This window comes from Littorina saxatilis, linkage group LG6 (genome assembly GCF_037325665.1).
Source record: "Littorina saxatilis isolate snail1 linkage group LG6, US_GU_Lsax_2.0, whole genome shotgun sequence".
NCBI lineage: Eukaryota > Metazoa > Mollusca > Gastropoda > Littorinimorpha > Littorinidae > Littorina > Littorina saxatilis.
In genome coordinates this window covers 49,533,449-49,553,172 of record NC_090250.1, presented here as the reverse complement: position 1 = coordinate 49,553,172, position 19,724 = coordinate 49,533,449, and the positions used below count along the sequence as shown (strand labels likewise).

Genomic DNA, 19,724 nt, shown 5'->3' with positions numbered 1-19,724 from the left:
GGCTTGACTAGACAACCAGATTGCGCCCATTACACGGCATAAAGAGAGCACCGTTCAACCCGGCCGATTCCGCGGCTGACGTCACGCGTCCAAGGGAAGTAATTTTCGATCGGGCTGCATTGACTCGGTCAAGAATGCAAACTTTCTTCGATTAAAGACATTTTAGCATGTCTAAAGTCTTCGGACTTGTGTTATCAAGCTGTCAAAATCACCAAGTAACTTTTAAGTATAGTTTCAGTTACATGATAACTCATTCTAATGAACAGATTTTGAGAGCCACAACCCAACAGCTGCCCTTTAAACACTGATTATAAAATATTGGCGAAGACTCTTTCAGTTCGCCTATCTAAAGTTATTTTAGATATTATTGGTGAAGATCAGTATGGTTTTTTGAAGGGTCGAACCATTAGTTCAGCGATCCGGCAAATAGACGATTTAGTGTCGTATGTAAACGAATATAATAAACCTGGGTTCCTTGTAGCACTGGACTATAAAGCTGCATTTGACACGATTTCCAAAGAATATATTGTGTATGCTTTTAAACGATTTAATTTTGGTGCCGTCTTTGTAAGATGGGTAGAGATTCTATTGTATAAATCGGAAAGTTGTATCAATTTTATGGGCTGGTTATCGGAATGTATTGAATTGAACGCAGGTATCAGACAGGGCTGTTCTTTTTCACCGATGGCCTTCATCCTTGCATTAGAATTGTTGGCCTTGAAAATTCGAAATGATGGTTCAATTAAGGGTCTGCCTCTGCCGAAAGAAACTAATGATAATTATGATATGTTCTTTAAGATATTATTATATGCTGATGATGTGACCCTATTTCTGAACGATATGGATGAGTTAAAAAACGCATTAACCTTGTTACCTATTTTTCCAAATTCTCTGGTTTGGCAATGAATAGACAAAAAACTGAAATCATGGCCTTAGGCAGTAATAAATATGGTAATGAAAATGAGTGCGGGTTAAGGTGCAGGGTTCGACACTAGCGGGGGCGGGGGGCGGAACGCCCCAGAGTTTTGTGTTCCGCCCCAAACATTGCCGAAGCCTGGGGCCCACTCCGCCCCAGGATAAATTCCAACAATGACAAACCGAAAATTCTGCCAGAGCCAATCACGAAAAATCGCCAGTCAAAGTCGTCACTGAAATTTGCGTTACGATTAATGCCACAGTCAAGAAAAAAAAAACACATTGAAATCGTCGAAGGACAATGCCGCAAGGGAAATAACTCCCAGATTGTGCTTTTTAGCGTGAGAGATAAGTATCGCCTTCAAATGCCAAACGCAAAATGTGGCGACACATCCCTGGTGTAAAAAGACATGGAAATGAAGATGAAGAACAGGGTGGAGAGAAACGAAAAAAGGAGACCGATGCAGCCAAAAGCGCGAAGCGCTGTCGTAATTTCAATGTCAAATGGTGGAAAGAAAAACAGACAATGCATTGCCGCCCGTGTAGATCTTATGGCGGAGAACCACTTGGAAAAAGTGGGGATTCTGAAGGTAATGTTATATACCTTTTTCATCAATATGAAGTAAAAGAACAACTAGATACGTTGATGCCGATCATGGGGTACAGTACTGTACACTCTTTTTCACTTTTCTTGTGTTTTTTATTATTAATTTTTTTTAATAAGAGTGGGCCCCAGATTTTTGTTTTCCGCCCCAGCAATTTCCATCTCTGGGGCCAGTGTGGCCCCAGGCCAAATAAGTTAGTGTCGACCCCTGAGGTGGACTACAAAAGTGAAGATTTTGGGATATTATTTCAGTAGCTCCTCATCGGTCTCTGAGATTGAAGAAAACTGGACAAGCCGTATTGAAAATATACGACGCAACATTGTGAAATGGTTTAAACGAAATTGTAGTATCATGGGGAAAATATGCATAGTGAAATCTCTTTTGTTATCGCAGATTATTTATCCGTTGCAAGCACTGGTACGGTAATACCCAAAAAGGTATTGACTGAGATAAATACTATGTTTTACAGATTTATTTGGAAAAAACGATTTTCAAACACTAAGGCATATGAGAAAGTTAAAAGAAAAGTGATGTGTCAAGAGTTTCCTGATGGGGGTTTAAAAATGATTGATGTCATTGATATGCAGTCCTCTTGTTTGTTGTCCTGGGCGGCAAATTTATTGAACGAAAAGCAGGAAAGATGGAAACAGATACCGATACATATGTTTTCGAAGCTTGGTGAAAGGTTGTGTTGCTTCCAATCTAACACCACGGTAAAAAGTTTAAAGGATTTGGATTAATTAATTAAAAATGTATTTTGGAAACAAGTTTTAATTTGTTGGTTGAAAAATAAGGACATGATTCAGAGAGCAGTAGGTGGAGAAATGTTATTAAGTGATACGTGTTTATAGAACAGCAGTGATATAATCTATTGCGACTGGATTAAAGCAGGCGTTTGTCGAGTAAAGGATGTATATGTTGGTAATGAGTTTTTGCCCCTTAATATTATGCAGCAGAATGTTGGATGTAAGCCCACAAGATTCTTTGAATATAGGGTGATTTGTACAGCAGTTAAAGCAGCAACACTACGCTCTGCAAATGGAAATGTATGTGGATTCAACGATTTAAAGAACCTGAGTAAGCCTTGTCAATTTCGCAAATTAATTATAAAGGAAAAATATGTGGAGCCGGTTGTAGTTAAATTTTGGGAACATAAATTTGATTTCAGGCCGGGAAAAGAGCAATGGTTAATGGTAAACAAAGTAACCACTGAAACAATATTGCGAATGTTGCATTGGAAAATATTGCACAATATTTACCCCACAAAATATTTTATTGTATAAAATAGGCATTTCCGTGAGTAATTGCTGTACTTACTGTGAGAACGAAATTGATTATATTGAACATTTTTTTTACTTTTGCCCGAAAATTATGTCCATTTGGAAATGCGTTGAGGATAAAGTGAATCGTAAATATAATATGATTATTAAAATTACCGTAAAGGAAGTTTTTTGGGGCGTATTTGAAAATTCACAAAGTTCCAAGGCACTAATAAGTTATGTGAATTATTTGATTGTGATAGCCAACAAGTGTGTTGGTATTTATAGATATGGCTCCCCTCTGGATATTGTATGCATTTTTGAGAGGGAATTGTTATATAGAAAAGTTGTTTAAAATACATTTAGATATAGTAATGTTAATGTTATAGTAAAAACATTACTTTAAAAAAAAATTTAAAAAAAAGATCAATGAAGAAGGATGCTCCCCGCCAACAAAACAAAACAAACAAACAAAAAAATGGCAAAAAAGAAAGGGTTGAAGCAGCCTGCATGCAACTGAGATAAAAAAAATAATAATAAAAAAGAAACGAGAAAAATAGTTGGGGAGAAATCAGTAAAATAATGTTTACTTGCAAACAGTTTTAATCTGTAGCTTGAAATTACGCCGGTAAAGGCTCGTGACACCGCGCGGGGGGGGGGGGGGGGGGGGGTGGTGGTCTGGTGAGCTCTTCTGTCTAATTATTGACAAACTAGAGGAATACCCGGCTTCGCCGGTTTTTATCCACCAGTTTGTGCCCGGGGTCCACATGAATATGCTCACCAAATTTGATGCAGAATATTTACGATATCACAAACAGAACTCTACAATCCACAGGTGTTGCCTTGCGAGCTATAAAGAGTTATAAATTATTATATCTCACAACTTCTAAGGCGAACAACTCTGCAGAGTCTGCTGTGAAGGGCGGCGGTAGTCTCCCTGTCACACCCGCCCCCGTTTGAATGAACCGAACCATGGACCCGCCAAGCTTAGGTCCCTCCCAGATTCGTGGAATGGGAACAGCACGAAAATGATTCAGTGACCATAATGCCATTCCTGATCATATCATGTCGAGTCCCATCCATGTCGACGACGCCGAATGTAATCGAGTGCCGAAACACCACAATCACCTTTGGAGGCGAAGTCCACTCACACAGGATTGAGACATTTAGAGCTTATCTCTAAGCCCTTTTAAAACTGTTATGGCTTCTCAAAGGAAGGCCAGAACATGCAAACACACCAAAGCCGCCAGACCACATCACAAACAGAACTGTGCAATCCACAGGTGTTGTCCACACACTCACACACACACACACACACACACACACACACACACACACACACACACACACACACACACACACACACACACACACAGAAGCCGTATATATATATATATAGATAAATCTATAAATATATAGAGATAGATGACAGTGTAATTTTCGCGTGGCTATAAATTGATTCGACCTTTGCACTTTTACAGTGAGGACAATTTAGTCTAGTCTTTCGGATGAGACGAAAAACCGAGGTCCCTTCGTGTACACTACATTGGGGGTGCACGTTAAAGATCCCGCGATTGACAAAAGGGTCTTTCCTGGCAAAATTGTATAGGCATAGATACAAATGTCCACCAAATACCCGTGTGACTTGGAATAATAGGCCGTGAAAAGTAGGATATGCGCCGAAATGGCTGCGATCTGCTGGCCGATGTGAATGCGTGATGTATTGTGTAAAAAATTCCATCTCACACGGCATAAATAAATCCCTGCGCCTTGAATATGTGGGCGATATAAATTGCATTAAAAAAATAATATTAAAAAAAAATCCCTGCGCTTAGAACTGTACCCACGGAATACGCGCGATATAAGCCTCATATTGATTGATTGATTGATTGAATTTAGGGGTGCAAGGACAGCGTTCTGGACAGTGTAGTAACCTTCTAAAAATAGTAACGGAATGGGAATCTCCGCGCGCCACACGAAGGAAGGGAGGTAAACGCTGAAAACATGGAGAAGATAAGGAAGAGTTACTGGTAGTGGATCCCGAAAAAAAAACCAAAATCGGTTTGCGCTGCGCGCTGAGAGCACGTGTTGAAATATCTCATCGACCAGATTGTGTCCCGAGTGAACGTGAATATGGCCACCAAATTTGAAACAGATCCATCGAGAACCTTGGCCGCGCATCGCGCACAGGAACAGACACACAGACACACAGACACAAGTCGTATATATATATATATATATATATATAGAAGTACAATCGGGCATAAACTCACACCCCACCCGCCCCGTGTCAAGTGCCTGTGCTTGAAAGCATGTCGTGCGACTCATACCGACGTTTTTCCGTACGCTGTCATTCTATGATAAACAGCGTGAATAAAAATAAAACACTGGCGCAGCGACGCTTCTGTTGTTTGGGACTAAAAAAAATAGCTCAACAGAAATACGAGTCATTGAAGGTCAAGGTCAGTATTGACAGTGCTGGTAAAGTGGAGCGGTTGTCGTGTTGAACGAAGGAGTAGAAAGGAGACTTTAGCGTTCCTAGGTAAGTCGATTCCCTCTCTCTCTCTCTCTCTCTCTCTCTCTCTCTCTCCGTTGGTGTCCGCTTGACTGTCACTTTTTCGTCAAGGCAGTTTGCCCATTTTCTTCGGACAGTGAAATCCTGCCAGTGAGATGGGTCGGGCGACGACGCATGAACAAGTCAGTCGCTACACACGTCATGCCAGTAAATATACAGCACCCTATAGTCACGTGACATGTAAAATTAACTTCAGACTGACTGTTTATCCGCCAATTTCAAGCGGTACAATTATCTTGAGGGAGAAAATCATGGCAAGATCTTGCAACTGAAGCAGATTTGTGATGTAATTCGATCGATTTTACCCGAAATTCGATTTATTAGAAAACGCACCGAGCGGTTACGTCCCTTGAATAAGAACAGAACTATTTTGCGTTGAAGCTAATTTCAAAGTCAAAATACCATTTATCATCACAAACAAGAATCCAGGGGGAGGATACAAGGTCCCAAGTTCGATCAGCAGCACTGCTCGGTGCGTTTTCGCATAAGTTAAATCGAATTTGGGGGATAGTCACATACATGTCACGTGAGTATAGGGTGCTGTATTTACTGGCGTGTCTACATTACCCAATATTGACGGACTGTGTGATGATATCTTCTGCTATGGTCTGTTGAGACAGTGATATCAAAATCGAGACCGGAGGTCGAGATTTTGATATCACTGTCGAAACAGACCAATAGCAGAAGATATCATCACACAGTCAGTCAATGTTATATATATTGCTAATTCTCTGGACATTTTGTATTTACTGTAAAGAAATTACAAAAGTATTTGTCTCAGTTTTGGCTGTTCCATATCCCTCCCTCTGATTATTTTTTTTTTCACTCTTTTCTTGTACTTTTCAGTATTTCAAAATGTCTTTTCTTTCAAAAAGTCTTTAGTCACTTGCTCAACTAAATTCTGGGATAATTACATTTTCATATATATTTGTTTGTTTTTAAATTTAGGTGTTTTAGTTTTTGAAGTGGCGAAGCAATAAAGAGGTCGTCGATATCAAAACTGATATCGACGGAAATGTCGTCGATATTACTTTTGCACTGAGCTCAGTTTTGCCCAATTGACCAATGGAAATCCACTTATCATATGAAATAGTAATATATGCAGCTATCGGGAGGACGCCAGGCAGGCGTGAGCCAAAATTAACTTCAGACTGAATGTTTCTCCGCCAATTTCAAGCGGTACAGTTGCCTTGAAGGAGAAAAGCATGTCAAGATCTTGCAACTGAAGCAGATCAGTGATACAATTCGATCGATTTTACCCCAAATTCGATTTATTCGAAAACGCACCGAACGGTTATGTCAGTCCCTTGCGTGAATAAGAAAATAAGTATTTTGCGTTGAAGCTAATTTCAAAGTCAAAATACCATTTCTCATCACAAATTAAAATCCGGGGGGGGGGGGGGGGGGATACATGTTCCAAAGTTCGATCAGCAGCACTTTGGATGGGAGGGGAATAGTCAGTATTTAAGTGTGTGTGAGATAAACAAAGCCGGCTGGCGTGCTCCCTGTAGCTGCAAGTAGTCGCTACACCTTGGATGGATTGTTGTTCTGGCATAAAACTTGACTCATGATAAAATTCAAAAACTGTGACGTCAGCTTTACGTGTAAAATACCTGAGACAAGTATGATGCGTAAAAGTAAACTAAAAGGTAGTTACGTTTGAACTGCAGTTGAAGTGATCATTCACCTTTTACATACATACTAACAAATTGAAAAACAGGTGGAAATAACGGCGTCAATGAGGCAGTACCGTACCTGTCGTCATTTTAACACTTTCTACCCCACCTATGTTGACCAAGGTTTTTTTTTAGCCGAGACCAGCTCTGCTGCAGCAGCGGTCACTCGGAATTATAGTAACTGTATCAACACGCTGGAATGCAGGCGTTAGATGGACGTTACAGGTAGCCGCGCTGAAGCTAACTGTTTGAGCAGATATATCCGTACCTGGTCAGATAGAGCCATATGAGTGGGTACGGAAATATCCGTACCTGGGAGACAATGAGTTAAAGTCAGTGCTGATCTTTCTTCTTCTTCTTCTGCGTTCGTGGGCTGAAACTCCCACGTACACTCGTGTTTTTTGCACGAGTGGAATTTTACGTGTATGACCGTTTTTTACCCCGCCATTTAGGCAGCCACACGCCGTTTTCGGAGGAAGCATGCCGGGTATTTTCGTGTTTCTATAACCCACCGAACTCTGACATGGATTACAGGATCTTTTTCGTGCGCACTTGGTCTTGTGCTTGCGTGTACACACGGGGGTGTTCGGACACCGAGGAGAGTCTGCACACAAAGTTGACTCTGAGAAATAAATCTCTCGCCGAACGTGGGGACGAACTCACGCTGACAGCGGCCAACTCTGGATACAAATCCAGCGCGCTACCGACTGAGCTACATCCCCGCCCGTCAGTGCTGATAACAGTGCATAATGTTATCGTACTTCCTGTTCGATGGCAACCATAAATGCTGCACTGAGTCATTCTGATAATGATCATCGGACCACTATCGCTCATGAGACCCGAAGGAAGTAGCCTAACTCATTTTGACCTGAGTTCAGGATGGCAGTGAGTGTGCAGCGGCGCAGCCTGTTTGGTTGTGCATACACATTCAATCAATACTGTAGGCCTACCTGCAGGCGGGGCTGTCGACGGTGACAATGTAGCCTGGTTGTGGATAATGTGAACGCGTGCACTGATCTACGTGTATCTTTGTGTACATTAATGCCACCAGCACTTGCAAAATTAACGCTGATCAGTGTTGAAACAAAAACGCAAAACATATCACTGTAAAGTTAAACCGTTATTCCGTGACCGGCACTTGATTTCATTTGTCTCACATTCCAAGGAACAAGCGAGGCAAATAAAGAAAGAGTGGAAACACAAATAGATTATAAACCTCCAAGTAAGGATAAATACATGTTGAGTTCTAGGTATCTGTAGCTTCAAACAGGCACAGACACATGCACGCATAGACACACGCACGTACGCACGCTCACACACACGCACGCACGTACACACGCACTGCGCACACACATGTAAAATCATGTCGCACACATCTCTGTCCGTCTGTCTGCCTAAAGGCCTTTATGCCGCGAGTCGCAGTGTGGTTAAGAGTGTTTGTGTTTTCAATGTGATGGGATGTCTGTGTCTGTCTCTGTCCCATCATCTGTTTATCTGTCTATTAAAATGTTTGTGCTTTGTGTGAAAGCTTGGATGTTTGTGCTTTGTGTGAAAGCTTGCATGTTTGTGGTTTGTGTGAAAGCTTGGATGTTTGTGCTTTGTGTGAAAGCTTGGATGTTTGTGCTTTGTGTGAAAGCTTGGATGTTTGTGCTTTGTGTGAAAGCTTGGATGTTTGTGCTTTGTGTGAAAGCTTGGATGTTTGTGCTTTGTGTGAAAGCTTGGATGTTTGTGCTTTGTGTGAAAGCTTGGATGTTTGTGCTTTGTGTGAAAGCTTGGATGTTTGTGCTTTGTGTGAAAGCTTGGATGTTTGTGCTTTGTGTGAAAGCTTGGATGTTTGTGCTTTGTGTGAAAGCTTGGATGTTTGTGCTTTGTGTGAAAGCGTGGATGTTTGTGCTTTGTGTGAAAGCTTGGATGTTTGTGCTTTGTGTGAAAGCTTGGATGTGTGTGCTTTGTGTGAAAGCTTGGATGTTTGTGCTTTGTGTGAAAGCTTGGATGTTTGTGCTTTGTGTGAAAGCTTGGATGTTTGTGCTTTGTGTGAAAGCTTGGATGTTTGTGCTTTGTGTGAAAGCTTGGATGTTTGTGCTTTGTGTGAAAGCTTGGATGTTTGTGCTTTGTGTGAAAGCTTGGATGTTTGTGCTTTGTGTGAAAGCTTGGATGTTTGTGCTTTGTGTGAAAGCTTGGATGTTTGTGCTTTGTGTGAAAGCTTGCATGTTTGTGCTTTGTGTGAAAGCTTGGATGTTTGTGCTTTGTGTGAAAGCTTGGATGTTTGTGCTTTGTGTAAGTTTGGATGATTGTGCTTTGTGTGAAAGCTTGGATGTTTGTGCTTTGTGTGAAAGCTTGGATGTTTGTGCTTTGTGTGAAAGCTTGGATGTTTGTGCTTTGTGTGAAAGCTTGGATGTTTGTGCTTTGTGTGAAAGTTTGGATGATTGTGCTTTGTGTGAAAGCTTGGATGTTTGTGCTTTGTGTGAAAGCTTGGATGTTTGTGCTTTGTGTGAAAGCTTGGATGTTTGTGCTTTGTGTGAAAGCTTGGATGTTTGTGCTTTGTGTGAAAGCTTGGATGTTTGTGCTTTGTGTGAAAGCTTGGATGTTTGTGCTTTGTGTGAAAGCTTGGATGTTTGTGCTTTGTGTGAAAGCGTGCATGTCAATATAATTCCATGTCTGTCTGACTGTCATCCTGTATGTCTGTGAACTCTAACGATAAAAAAAATTGATTGTATTTGTTTCATCTTCATTACTTGCTTATCCCATTGATAGGAAATCCGGGTCGCTTCCTCCCAGTGAAAAGCTAGCAGCAACAAGAGTCGCGCTACACAGGTGTGGGTGGGTTTAGGGGGTAAAACTTCAGGCAATATGACCAAGGTCTTTTACGTGCATCAGTGGTGAGACGAGGGTGGGACATGGAAACCGTCTCTGAATCTGCACATATAGTTGGCCCGTGTCCATTCCTGGATTAGAACCCGCGACCCGAGGATTGCTAGTCCAGTGCTGTAGGCTACCAACTGAGATGCCAGGGCCCCTGAAGTCTGAGAGGTAGAGAGAGAGTGAGAAAGAGAGAGAGAGAGAGAGAGAGAGAGAGAGAGAGAGAGAGTGAGAGAGAGAGACAGAGAGAGAGAGAGAGGGAGAGGTAGAGGGAGAGAGAGCTTCCTAAAAGTGTTGTGAAATCAAAACACACAACAATAGGATACACATTTTGTCCGGATAATCCTACAGCCTATTACAATACATAAATAGGCTTATTCTGCACTGCCGGATAGAAGGAAGTGGATCGCTGAGCTTGTGGATGGAAACTAGATCAGATAATCGGTCAGATAAAACAGAGACTGACGACCCAACTATTTAAAGCCGGGTGTTTGGGAGAGGAGCGATAGGGTGAGGGAGGTTTAGAGAGAGGCTTATATCCCTGGCAATACCAAGGCTTGGATTTCAACATAGACATAGACAAATAAAACGTTATCTTCTCAAAAACTGTACACCTTCGTTTAAACAACTCGTCTCGTAGACTAGGAATCCCTGTATGGTCATTGATTTTTGGAAGAGCGAAACTGTGTCCAAATACATTCATAAATGATACCGCCTTTGTGTGTGTATTCTGTGGTGCTTGTACGTGAGTGCGTGCGTGCGTGCGTGTACGTGTGTTTGTAAGTCTCTCTCTCTCTCTCTCTCTCTCTCTCTCTCTCTCTCTCTCTCTCTCTCTCTCTCTCTCTCTCTCTCTCTCTCTCTCTCTCTCTCTCTCTGAGTGATGCAAAGTCACAAAACGTCACGATGTCACAAATAACAGAGGTGGTTTTTTTTTAATATAGACACAGCAAGCAAGATGGATGACGACGAACCGATGCTACTGGCGGACAACGATGACGTGATCATCTCACAGGTCGGTCCTCTGTCTGTCTGCCTGTCTGTCTGTCTGTCTCTCTGTCTCTCTCTCTCTCACACACACACATACACACACACACACACACACACACACACACACACACACACACACACACACACACACACACACACACATCAGACCATAGAATGCCTTTTTTCGTCTTCTTTTTATGTATTGGATACAGGACAGCTTGAATTGAAATCATTGGCCTTTACTGCATTTGCATGATTGGTTCTAGTGCTCGGGGAAAAATGTAGTTACATAGGGCCAAAGAGTTCCTGTGCGTGTATGAGAGTCACCGTCTTACATCGCCCATTCGGGGTTGGTTGGTTGGTTCTTTCTGAGTGTTTAACTTCCTGACTTCCGCGACCGATTCAAATGTGTTTCCTTTCTCAGTTTAATTGGCGATCCCCGTGTTTGAAACTACATGTGATCCTCCACCACGGAATGAGTCGCATGTCACCTTTTCATGATTTTCATATTTTTACATTTTCTAAAAGAGTTTTTTATTCTCTATCCTGTGGTGAAAACCGTTTTAGAAAAGAGTGAACACTTTTCGAGTTGTAAGCCTGTGACTATGGTGACCCTCACACTGTTTTTTAGCTCCTCCTTTTCAGAGGGAAGAATCGTGCACGCACATGTTAGATTGCAGATTGAGTACCTAAATTATCACGTGGTTTGTCTGCTCGCGTCATGCATTATGGATGATTGCCAGCACTGGAAAAGAAGCTTCAACACAGATGATCTTGTCGACACCAACTGGTTTTCTATTTACACTAATTCAGTTCAATAACATTGTTATCTTCGAGTTTATCGTAAAGGTGTGTCAAAATCACTACTACTGACAAGGCGAATGTCCCTTGGACTTCTTAGGGTTACATTCGCCAGAAACTGAACCTCTACAAAAGTATTGCCTCGTCAGCGTCTTGCGTTTGTCCGTCAGTCCACTTAAAAGAACACTGGGTCGAAGTACAGTAAATGTAACGTTTTGTTTTGTCCTATATTAAACGTTCCAATAACATGGCTTCTTCACTTTAACCTTTCAGCCTGGCATGCACCCGCCACCACCCGCCTACTCGCAGTCGCAATCACACCAACACCCGTACGATGTTGGAGGTGTCGCACTTGGCAATATGGTGGCCGGTGGCTCTTCCTCCCACTCCGCTCAACACACCACCATCGTCATCAACCAGCCTGGTCAGCTGACCCACATGGGGCCACGCGATTGGACCTCCTCTCTCTGCTCCTGCTGTGACGACATGGGATCTTGTGAGTATAGGACCTTATAATAATATTATTTGTATTTTTGACCAAAATTAAATATGACATTTTGCACAGATCGAGACAGTCAGCGTTCCTCCGAGACCGCGCAGCTGTTGATGTGAACAATGACTCTCGAGATCTATGTAAAATGTCATATTAATTTTTGGTCAAAAATTCAAATAACCGTGCATTTATGTATCGATCGATCCTGCTTAGAATTCCTTTTAGTTGTTTATGTTTATGTCTCTCTGTCTCCAGGCATGATGATGGGCGATACTAGCGTGTCTTACACGACCATAACACGCCCTTACTGTCTGTCATTGTCTCTCTGTCTTCAGGCATGATGGGCGATACTAGCGTGTCTTACACGACCATAACACGCCCTTACTGTCTGTCCTTGTCTCTCTGTCTCCAGGCATGATGATGGGCGATACTAGCGTGTCTTACACGACCATAACACGCCCTTACTGTCTGTCCTTGTCTCTCTGTCTCCAGGCATGATGATGGGCGATACTAGCGTGTCTTACACGACCATAACACGCCCTTACTGTCTGTCCTTGTCTCTCTGTCTCCAGGCATGATGATGGGCGATACTAGCGTGTCGCACGACCATAACACGCCCTTACTGTCTGTCCTTGTCTCTCTGTCTCCAGGCATGATGATGGGCGATACTAGCGTGTCGCACGACCATAACACGCCCTTACTGTCTGTCCTTGTCTCTCTGTCTCCAGGCATGCTGGGCGATACTAGCGTGTCTTACACGACCATAACACGCCCTTACTGTCTGTCCTTGTCTCTCTGTCTCCAGGCATGATGATGGGCGATACTAGCGTGTCGCACGACCATAACACGCCCTTACTGTCTGTCCTTGTCTCTGTCTCCGGGCATGCTGGGAGATACTAGCACGACCATAACACGCCCTTACTGTCTGTCCTTGTCTCTCTGTCTCCAGGCATGCTGGGGGATACTAGCGTGTCTTACACGACCATAACACGCCCTTACTGTCCTTGTCTCTCTGTCTCCAGGCATACTGGGCGATACTAGCACGACCATAACACGCCCTTACTGTCTGTCCATGTCTCTCTGTCTCCAGGCATGCTGGGCGATACTAGCACGACCATAACACGCCCTTACTGTCTGTCCTTGTCTCTCTGTCTCCAGGCATGCTGGGCGATACTAGCACGACCATAACACGCCCTTACTGTCTGTCCTTGTCTCTCTGCCTCCGGGCATGCTGGGCGATACTAGCACGACCATAACACGCCCTTACTGTCTGTCATTGTCTCTCTGTCTCCAGGCATGCTGGGCGATACTAGCGTGTCTTACACGACCATAACACGCCCTTACTGTCTGTCATTGTCTCTCTGTCTCCAGGCATGCTGGGCGATACTAGCGTGTCTTCAGTACACGACCATAACACGCCCTTACTGTCTGTCCTTGTCTCTCTGTCTCCAGGCATGCTGGGGGATACTAGCGTGTCTTACACGACCATAACACGCCCTTACTGTCTGTCCATGTCTCTCTGTCTCCAGGCATGCTGGGCGATGGTAGCACGACCATAACACGCCCTTACTGTCTGTCCTTGTCTCTCTGTCTCCAGGCATGCTGGGCGATACTAGCGTGTCTTACACGACCATAACACGCCCTTACTGTCTGTCATTGTCTCTCTGTCTCCAGGCATGCTGGGCGATACTAGCGTGTCTTACACGACCATAACACGCCCTTACTGTCTGTCATTGTCTCTCTGTCTCCAGGCATGCTGGGCGATACTAGCGTGTCTTACACGACCATAACACGCCCTTACTGTCTGTCCTTGTCTCTCTGTCTCCAGGCATGCTGGGCGATACTAGCGTGTCTTACACGACCATAACACGCCCTTACTATCTGTCCTTGTCTCTCTGTCTCCAGTCATATTGGGCGATACTAGCACGACCATAACACGCCCTTATGGCCCTGTCACACGACCGTTTTAAAGCCTGCGTATGCCGACGTATGGGACATTTGAATAAGTACGCTGGCGTACGTCGAATACGTTATGGGTACGTTTTGTATACGTTAAGAGGACGCTGAAGCACGCTGGCATACGTCGTAGTACGCTGAGCACGCAGCAAAGTTTTGTGCATGCACAAAAATTCTCGACGTATGGTTCATACGCACTGCATACGTTGGCACACGTTCACACACGTTACTTGTACGTTACTCATACGTCGATAAATATCTGTATCTGTAGATAGTGCTGAGACATTCCGAACGCAAGCAACACTTCTGCCGTATAAACAGTTCTTCATGGACACGACATTCTGCACAGAGAGTACAGAACTTACCACTTGATTTACCGTTACATAACAAGGAAGAACTAATACAGTTTCTACTCACCAAATTTGCAGAATTACTTGCCGATTTCCCGCGATTTATAGAACAAATGACGTGATCGCATGGCGTCATGTCTAATAAAACAAAACTTCTGAAATATATCTAATAAAACAAAACTTCCGAAATACGTTCTATCCATTAGCAGCGGCGACGACATGTGATCGTCAGCGATAAGCTGTTGCGCGCAAGACTATCGTTAGGCATACGTTGTGAACGCCGGCAACACGCTAAGCATTCGTTGGGCATAAGTTGTGAACGCTGGCAACACGCCAAGCATACGTTGGTGTACGCTATCTGTAAGTTATTGAAACGTTCTGCATACGTTACTAATACGTTATGTATACGTCCAACTCGTTATGAATACGCTATGTATACGCCAAAGATTGAAAAAAACATCGATAGTTCAGCGTACGCCAGCGTATGTTCATACGTCGGCATACGCTGGCTTTAAAACGGTCGTGTGACAGGCCCATTACTGTCCATGTCTCTCTGGTCTCCAGGCATGATGATGGGCGATACTAGCGTGTCTTACACGACCATAACACGCCCTTACTGTCTGTCATTGTCTCTCTGTCTCCAGGCATGCTGGGCGATACTAGCGTGTCTTACACGACCATAACACGCCCTTACTGTCTGTCCTTGTCTCTCTGTCTCCAGGCATGCTGGGCGATACTAGCGTGTCTTACACGACCATAACACGCCCTTACTATCTGTCCTTGTCTCTCTGTCTCCAGGCATACTGGGCGCGTTCTGTCCGTGCATCCTGGCTTGCCAGATCACGAGTGACATGGGTGAGTCCTCGTGCGTGCCGTGCTGCGTGCCGGGCTGGCTGATCGTGCTGCGCAGCAAGCTGAGGACGCAGCACAACATCCAGGGCACCGTGATGGACGACTGCTGCGTGACTGTGTGCTGTGGCAATTGCGTCATGTGTCAGATGGCACGCGAGCTCAAGTACATCAGTACCTTCAGCCGGCCGTATATGTAGCTCCGACCCCCGTTTTATTGCCGTCAGGGGTGGTGTGTACGAGACACTGAGTCAGTGCCCAACTGGGTGCGAACCAAGCGCTTGATCAGGATTGGTTGAAATTCAATCAATCAATCAAATCAATTCAAATTAACTTTATTATCTCAAATTGAGATTTGTTTGAGATTTCAACGAATTCGAACCGGTTCTAGGATCCTTCCAAGTCGGGCTGTTTCTCGTGCATGCCTCCCCAGAGGCGAGGTTTTGGAACTGAGACGTAGCTTTGATCCCTGTTTCTTCGCGGCCAGATGGCTAGGTTTGGGTGAGTGAAGCGAGGCGAAAACGTTTCTTTGAGACTTCTCGCGACGAGGAAGGCTAGGAATTGGCTAGAAAAGGCGTGCATCTCTCCGAGGTGCTAGCAAGTAAATTGGTTAAAATCTCGTTGACTGCTCGACATCGACTCTTCCGATATCAGCCAATTGTATTTTGGTGTTCGCTAGCTATTAAAACATCGTTTCATAGAGGCTCTCTCACATCATAGTGAAGCGGCTTGCTTCCTATCTCTTCTTGCCTGTAAGAAACAGACGTCTGACCGTTCCGCCTGGGTGGGTCAGAGTAGGGTTGCGGGACAAGGGTTTGTCAGGACAATGGAACCTCCATGTTATATAAGACCACCAAAAATATATTTTTTAAATACGTACACTGGTGGTAATCTTACAGGCCTTGTCAGTGAACAAAATAGGTCTTAAGAGAAAAACAACATAGACTAGAAAAAAGAAAAAGGGAGTGGGGTGGGGGGGGGGGGGGGGTCTGAAAAGGGGGGCTCCATTGTAATGACATTAGCCGAACATTTCTGATATTTTGCCGGGTTACACACAGGGGAAATCGTCACTCGGTCAGTTGTCACGGTTTCGGTTGCATTTGACTGATTTTTTCTTTTCTGTATCGAATATAACTCATTGCTTTGTCGGTATGCCGCAGATTACTGCTCACAAGGGTTTGCGGTTAAGGCCCGAGAAAGGGAAGTGAGATCTTGCAGCTGATAAAACATACAGGATAGTCTGCTGATGCAATGCTAGACCACAGGGGCGGTTGTTGAGAGGTGGAGCATCTGCGGCGATGGCATCCAAACACATGTATATATATTCAGATTTGTGTTTTATACTTCGGGGAACTTACAAATTCTGATGATGATGATGATGATGATGATGATGATGATGATGATGATGATGATGATGGTGCAAATTCTGATCAATCAATCAATCAATGAGGCTTATATCGCGCATATTCCGTGGGTACAGTTCTAGGCGCTCTGCAGTGATGCCGTGTGAGATGAAATTTTATACGGCCAGTAATTGCAGCCATTTCGGCGCATATTTACCTTTCACGGCCTATTATTCCAAGTCACACGGGTATAGGTAGACAATTATTAACTGTGCCTAAGCAATTTTGCCAGGAAAGACCCTTTTGTCAATCGTGGGATCTTTAACGTGCACACCCAATGTAGTGTACACCGAAGAGAGTCTGCACACAAAGTTGATGATGATGGTGGTGCTTCATGTCCTACAGGCCAGTTTGTTGTGCCTATTCAGGACTAGATTTAATTTGAGTCGTTAGCCTTTCAAATTCTGTTACACTTGAAGCAAGTCTTTTGGAGCTAAAACGGAACAAAATATCCTGAGTCAATGTTTTCACAACTTGTTTTGCCCGGTGGAACTGTGATTTTCGCTGGAATAATATGGGAGAAAATGTATCTTTGTCGGTAAGGTCTCACGGAAACTTTCTTATCTGTATGCACTTGTGTTTTCCTGAACTCCACTATGCCTTATTGATCTGATAAAGAAGACCAAGATCTGAGATTTGTTTGTCTCAAGGACCACTTGCCGTGCTTGTTATTCATTGATTCATGTCTTATTTGTCGAGCGTTTGATGTGCTTCCTTTACAACTTCTTACCATGTGGACTGAGGTGATAAACGGATATAAGGAGAAGAAAACATGTTTGAATGTTATGGGTGTTTTCTTTTGGTTTTTGTTTGTGAAGTGTTTTTTTTAATGGTCAGTTTGCTAGTTGTTTTTTCTTAATGGTCACAGTATCAACTTCACAACCTTTTTTTCTCTTTTTTGTGTGTGACCACAGTGTCAACAGTTTATGGTTCTGGCACTGCAGTTGCTGGTATCAAAATGTCTGGCTGCTTGCACACTGGTCACAGTTCTCACACGTTACAACCCGCTCCTGCTCAATCTGTACGTGGGAGTTGCAGCTCATGTACGATTAAGATCTGAATATCAGCTCTGATGTATCTTCTGCGTTATATTGAACAAGTCAAGAAATAAAGTCAGGGTTCACATCCACTTTTGTCTGGTTAGTTTTGAATGATCAAATTCAGGTAAAACTAAACTTTTGTTCATAATTTCACGGTGCTAATACACCCTTCATTCTCTCCTATGGGGACTACGACATTGAACAAGATTAATAAATTGTGCCCCTTATTTTGCACAAATGTGTTTCAAACATATCGAGATTTATATTCTACTCCTCGTCAAAAATGGAATCAGTAAAAGTGTTTCTCTTGTACAAAAAACACCAGATATTTCTCTGGTTGAGGATGTGGGTAAGGCAGTCTCGTGTATGTGAGAGAAATGTGTGTGTGTGTGTGTGTGTGATAGAGAAATGTGTGTGTGTGATAGAGAAATGTGTGTGTGTGATAGAGAAATGTGTGAGAGAAATGTGTGTGTGTGAGAGAAATGTGTGTGTGAGAAATGTGTGTGATAGAGAAATGTGTGTGTGAGAGAAATGTGTATGTGTGAGAAATGTGTGTGTGAGATGGAGAAATGTGTGTGTGCGAGAAATGTGTGTGTGTGTGTGAAAGAAATGTGTGTGTGTGATACAGAAAAACAAGAGGAAAGGGAGAGAGGGTGCATGATGGGTGAACATCTATGCGTGTATGCAAGGGAAAATAACTGAAGTGCTCTCCCGGTCTCGCCATCTTTGTCATGCAACACCATGTACCAATTATCACAGTATAATAAAGCAGACAGATCCAACCCTACCCCCTGATTCACCATTCCATTCATACCCCTCACAGGCACATAAACAACCCAATGCAGTACCGTGTACATTTGACCCGTTCTTTAATCAAGGTTCTTCTCAGAAACATGACAGTCGCAGCAGGTTTATACATCATCATCATCATCAAAGTCAACCATAATACAATAACCATCAAGGCATCTCCACCACCCCGAGAACAATTACAATGGACATACGGAAGAAAATTCATGGCGCGAGTCAAAAGGAGCATTCAACAAACAAATAAATTTAATAAAAGAAGATCAAAGCTATTCTTGTAAATCAGTCAACCACGACTGCACGCACTAGTTTTGTCTTAGTTTTGTTTGATTTGTGTATATATAAATCCTGCCTGAGCCATGGAGCATAACCATGTATTCTTACACCAAATGATGTATAACTTCCAAGCTGAGGGAAACCAGGAACATTGGACCAAAATCTTCTTCATTCTGTCTTCACTGAACAGCTGAACCTTTTATCTTCATTTTCATGTCTTGCACAAAGTGACATTTTCTTTCAAAGTAAAGCATGGAAATAAGGTACTTACAACTACCAAACAAAACAAAGCTCACAGAGGCACTTGACACAAGAGCATTTTGATTGTGGTTTTGAAGAAACAGTTATACAGCTAGTACTGTCAACTCGATAAAACATTTGTATAACAAAGCATACACAAATAATGAAAAACAAGAAGGGCAAAGCCCATACGACTCACATGCTTGACCTTGACCTTTACATGAAATAACTAAACCTAGCAATGACTTCATACACTAACTGCTTTACACATTTTTCCTACCAAAATACATGTGACCTTGACCCAAGGTCAAGGTCATGCAACACAAAGCTGTTAATTCAAGACATAGGAAGTACAATGGTGCTTATTGGCTCTTTCTACCATGAGATATGGTCACTTTTAGTGGTTCACTACCTTATTTTGGTCACATTTCATAAGGGTCAAAGTGACCTTGACCTTGATCATATGTGACCAAATGTGTCTCATGATGAAAGCATAACATGTGCCCCACATAATTTTTAAGTTTGAAACAGTTATCTTCCATAGTTCAGGGTCAAGGTCACTTCAAAATATGTATACAATCCAACTTTGAAGAGCTCCTGTTTGTTTGTTTGTTTGTTTATTTGTTGCTTAACGTC

The 19,724-nt window shown here is 43.1% G+C and overlaps 2 protein-coding genes across 3 annotated transcripts; one reads left to right on the top strand and one right to left on the bottom strand.

The window, feature by feature from the left end:
• The first annotated feature begins 5,181 nt into the window (after positions 1 to 5,181).
• LOC138969449 (placenta-specific gene 8 protein-like) lies at positions 5,182 to 18,089 on the top strand. 2 transcript variants are annotated; one of them, XM_070342235.1, is made up of 5 exons: positions 5,251 to 5,321; positions 8,188 to 8,252; positions 10,831 to 10,901; positions 11,951 to 12,173; positions 15,275 to 18,089. In XM_070342235.1, exons 3-5 carry the CDS (start codon positions 10,845 to 10,847, stop codon positions 15,523 to 15,525), a joined length of 531 nt encoding a protein of 176 aa, XP_070198336.1. In that variant the 5' UTR covers positions 5,251 to 5,321; positions 8,188 to 8,252; positions 10,831 to 10,844; the 3' UTR covers positions 15,526 to 18,089. The 2 variants fall into 2 exon arrangements, with proteins under 2 accessions (XP_070198335.1, XP_070198336.1); XM_070342234.1 differs by lacking the exon at positions 8,188 to 8,252 and having other exon boundaries at positions 5,182 to 5,321.
• LOC138968038 (uncharacterized) lies at positions 7,861 to 9,973 on the bottom strand. Its single transcript, XM_070340600.1, has 4 exons — positions 9,899 to 9,973; positions 9,517 to 9,623; positions 9,087 to 9,179; positions 7,861 to 7,936 (listed from the first exon to the last, which is right to left on the bottom strand). Exons 1-4 carry the CDS (start codon positions 9,971 to 9,973, stop codon positions 7,861 to 7,863), a joined length of 351 nt encoding a protein of 116 aa, XP_070196701.1.
• Positions 18,090 to 19,724: the final 1,635 nt, after the last annotated feature.

What these genes read in the sequence shown, in the direction of transcription:
- LOC138968038 (XM_070340600.1), bottom strand. Translation starts at nt 9,973, where the DNA reads ATGGACACGGGCCAACTATATGTGCAGATTCAGAGACGGTTTCCATGT. An exon ending in TCGTCTCACCACTGATGCAC is followed by an intron (nt 9,624 to 9,898) that starts GTAAAAGACCTT and finishes TTTCACACAAAG; the next exon opens with CACAAACATCCAAGCTTTCA. An exon ending in CATCCAAGCTTTCACACAAA is followed by an intron (nt 7,937 to 9,086) that starts GCACAAACATCC and finishes ACAACCAAACAG; the next exon opens with GCTGCGCCGCTGCACACTCA.
- LOC138969449 (XM_070342234.1), top strand. Translation starts at nt 10,845, where the DNA reads ATGGATGACGACGAACCGATGCTACTGGCGGACAACGATGACGTGATC. An exon ending in ATGACGTGATCATCTCACAG is followed by an intron (nt 10,902 to 11,950) that starts GTCGGTCCTCTG and finishes TTAACCTTTCAG; the next exon opens with CCTGGCATGCACCCGCCACC. An exon ending in CTGTGACGACATGGGATCTT is followed by an intron (nt 12,174 to 15,274) that starts GTGAGTATAGGA and finishes CTCTGTCTCCAG; the next exon opens with GCATACTGGGCGCGTTCTGT.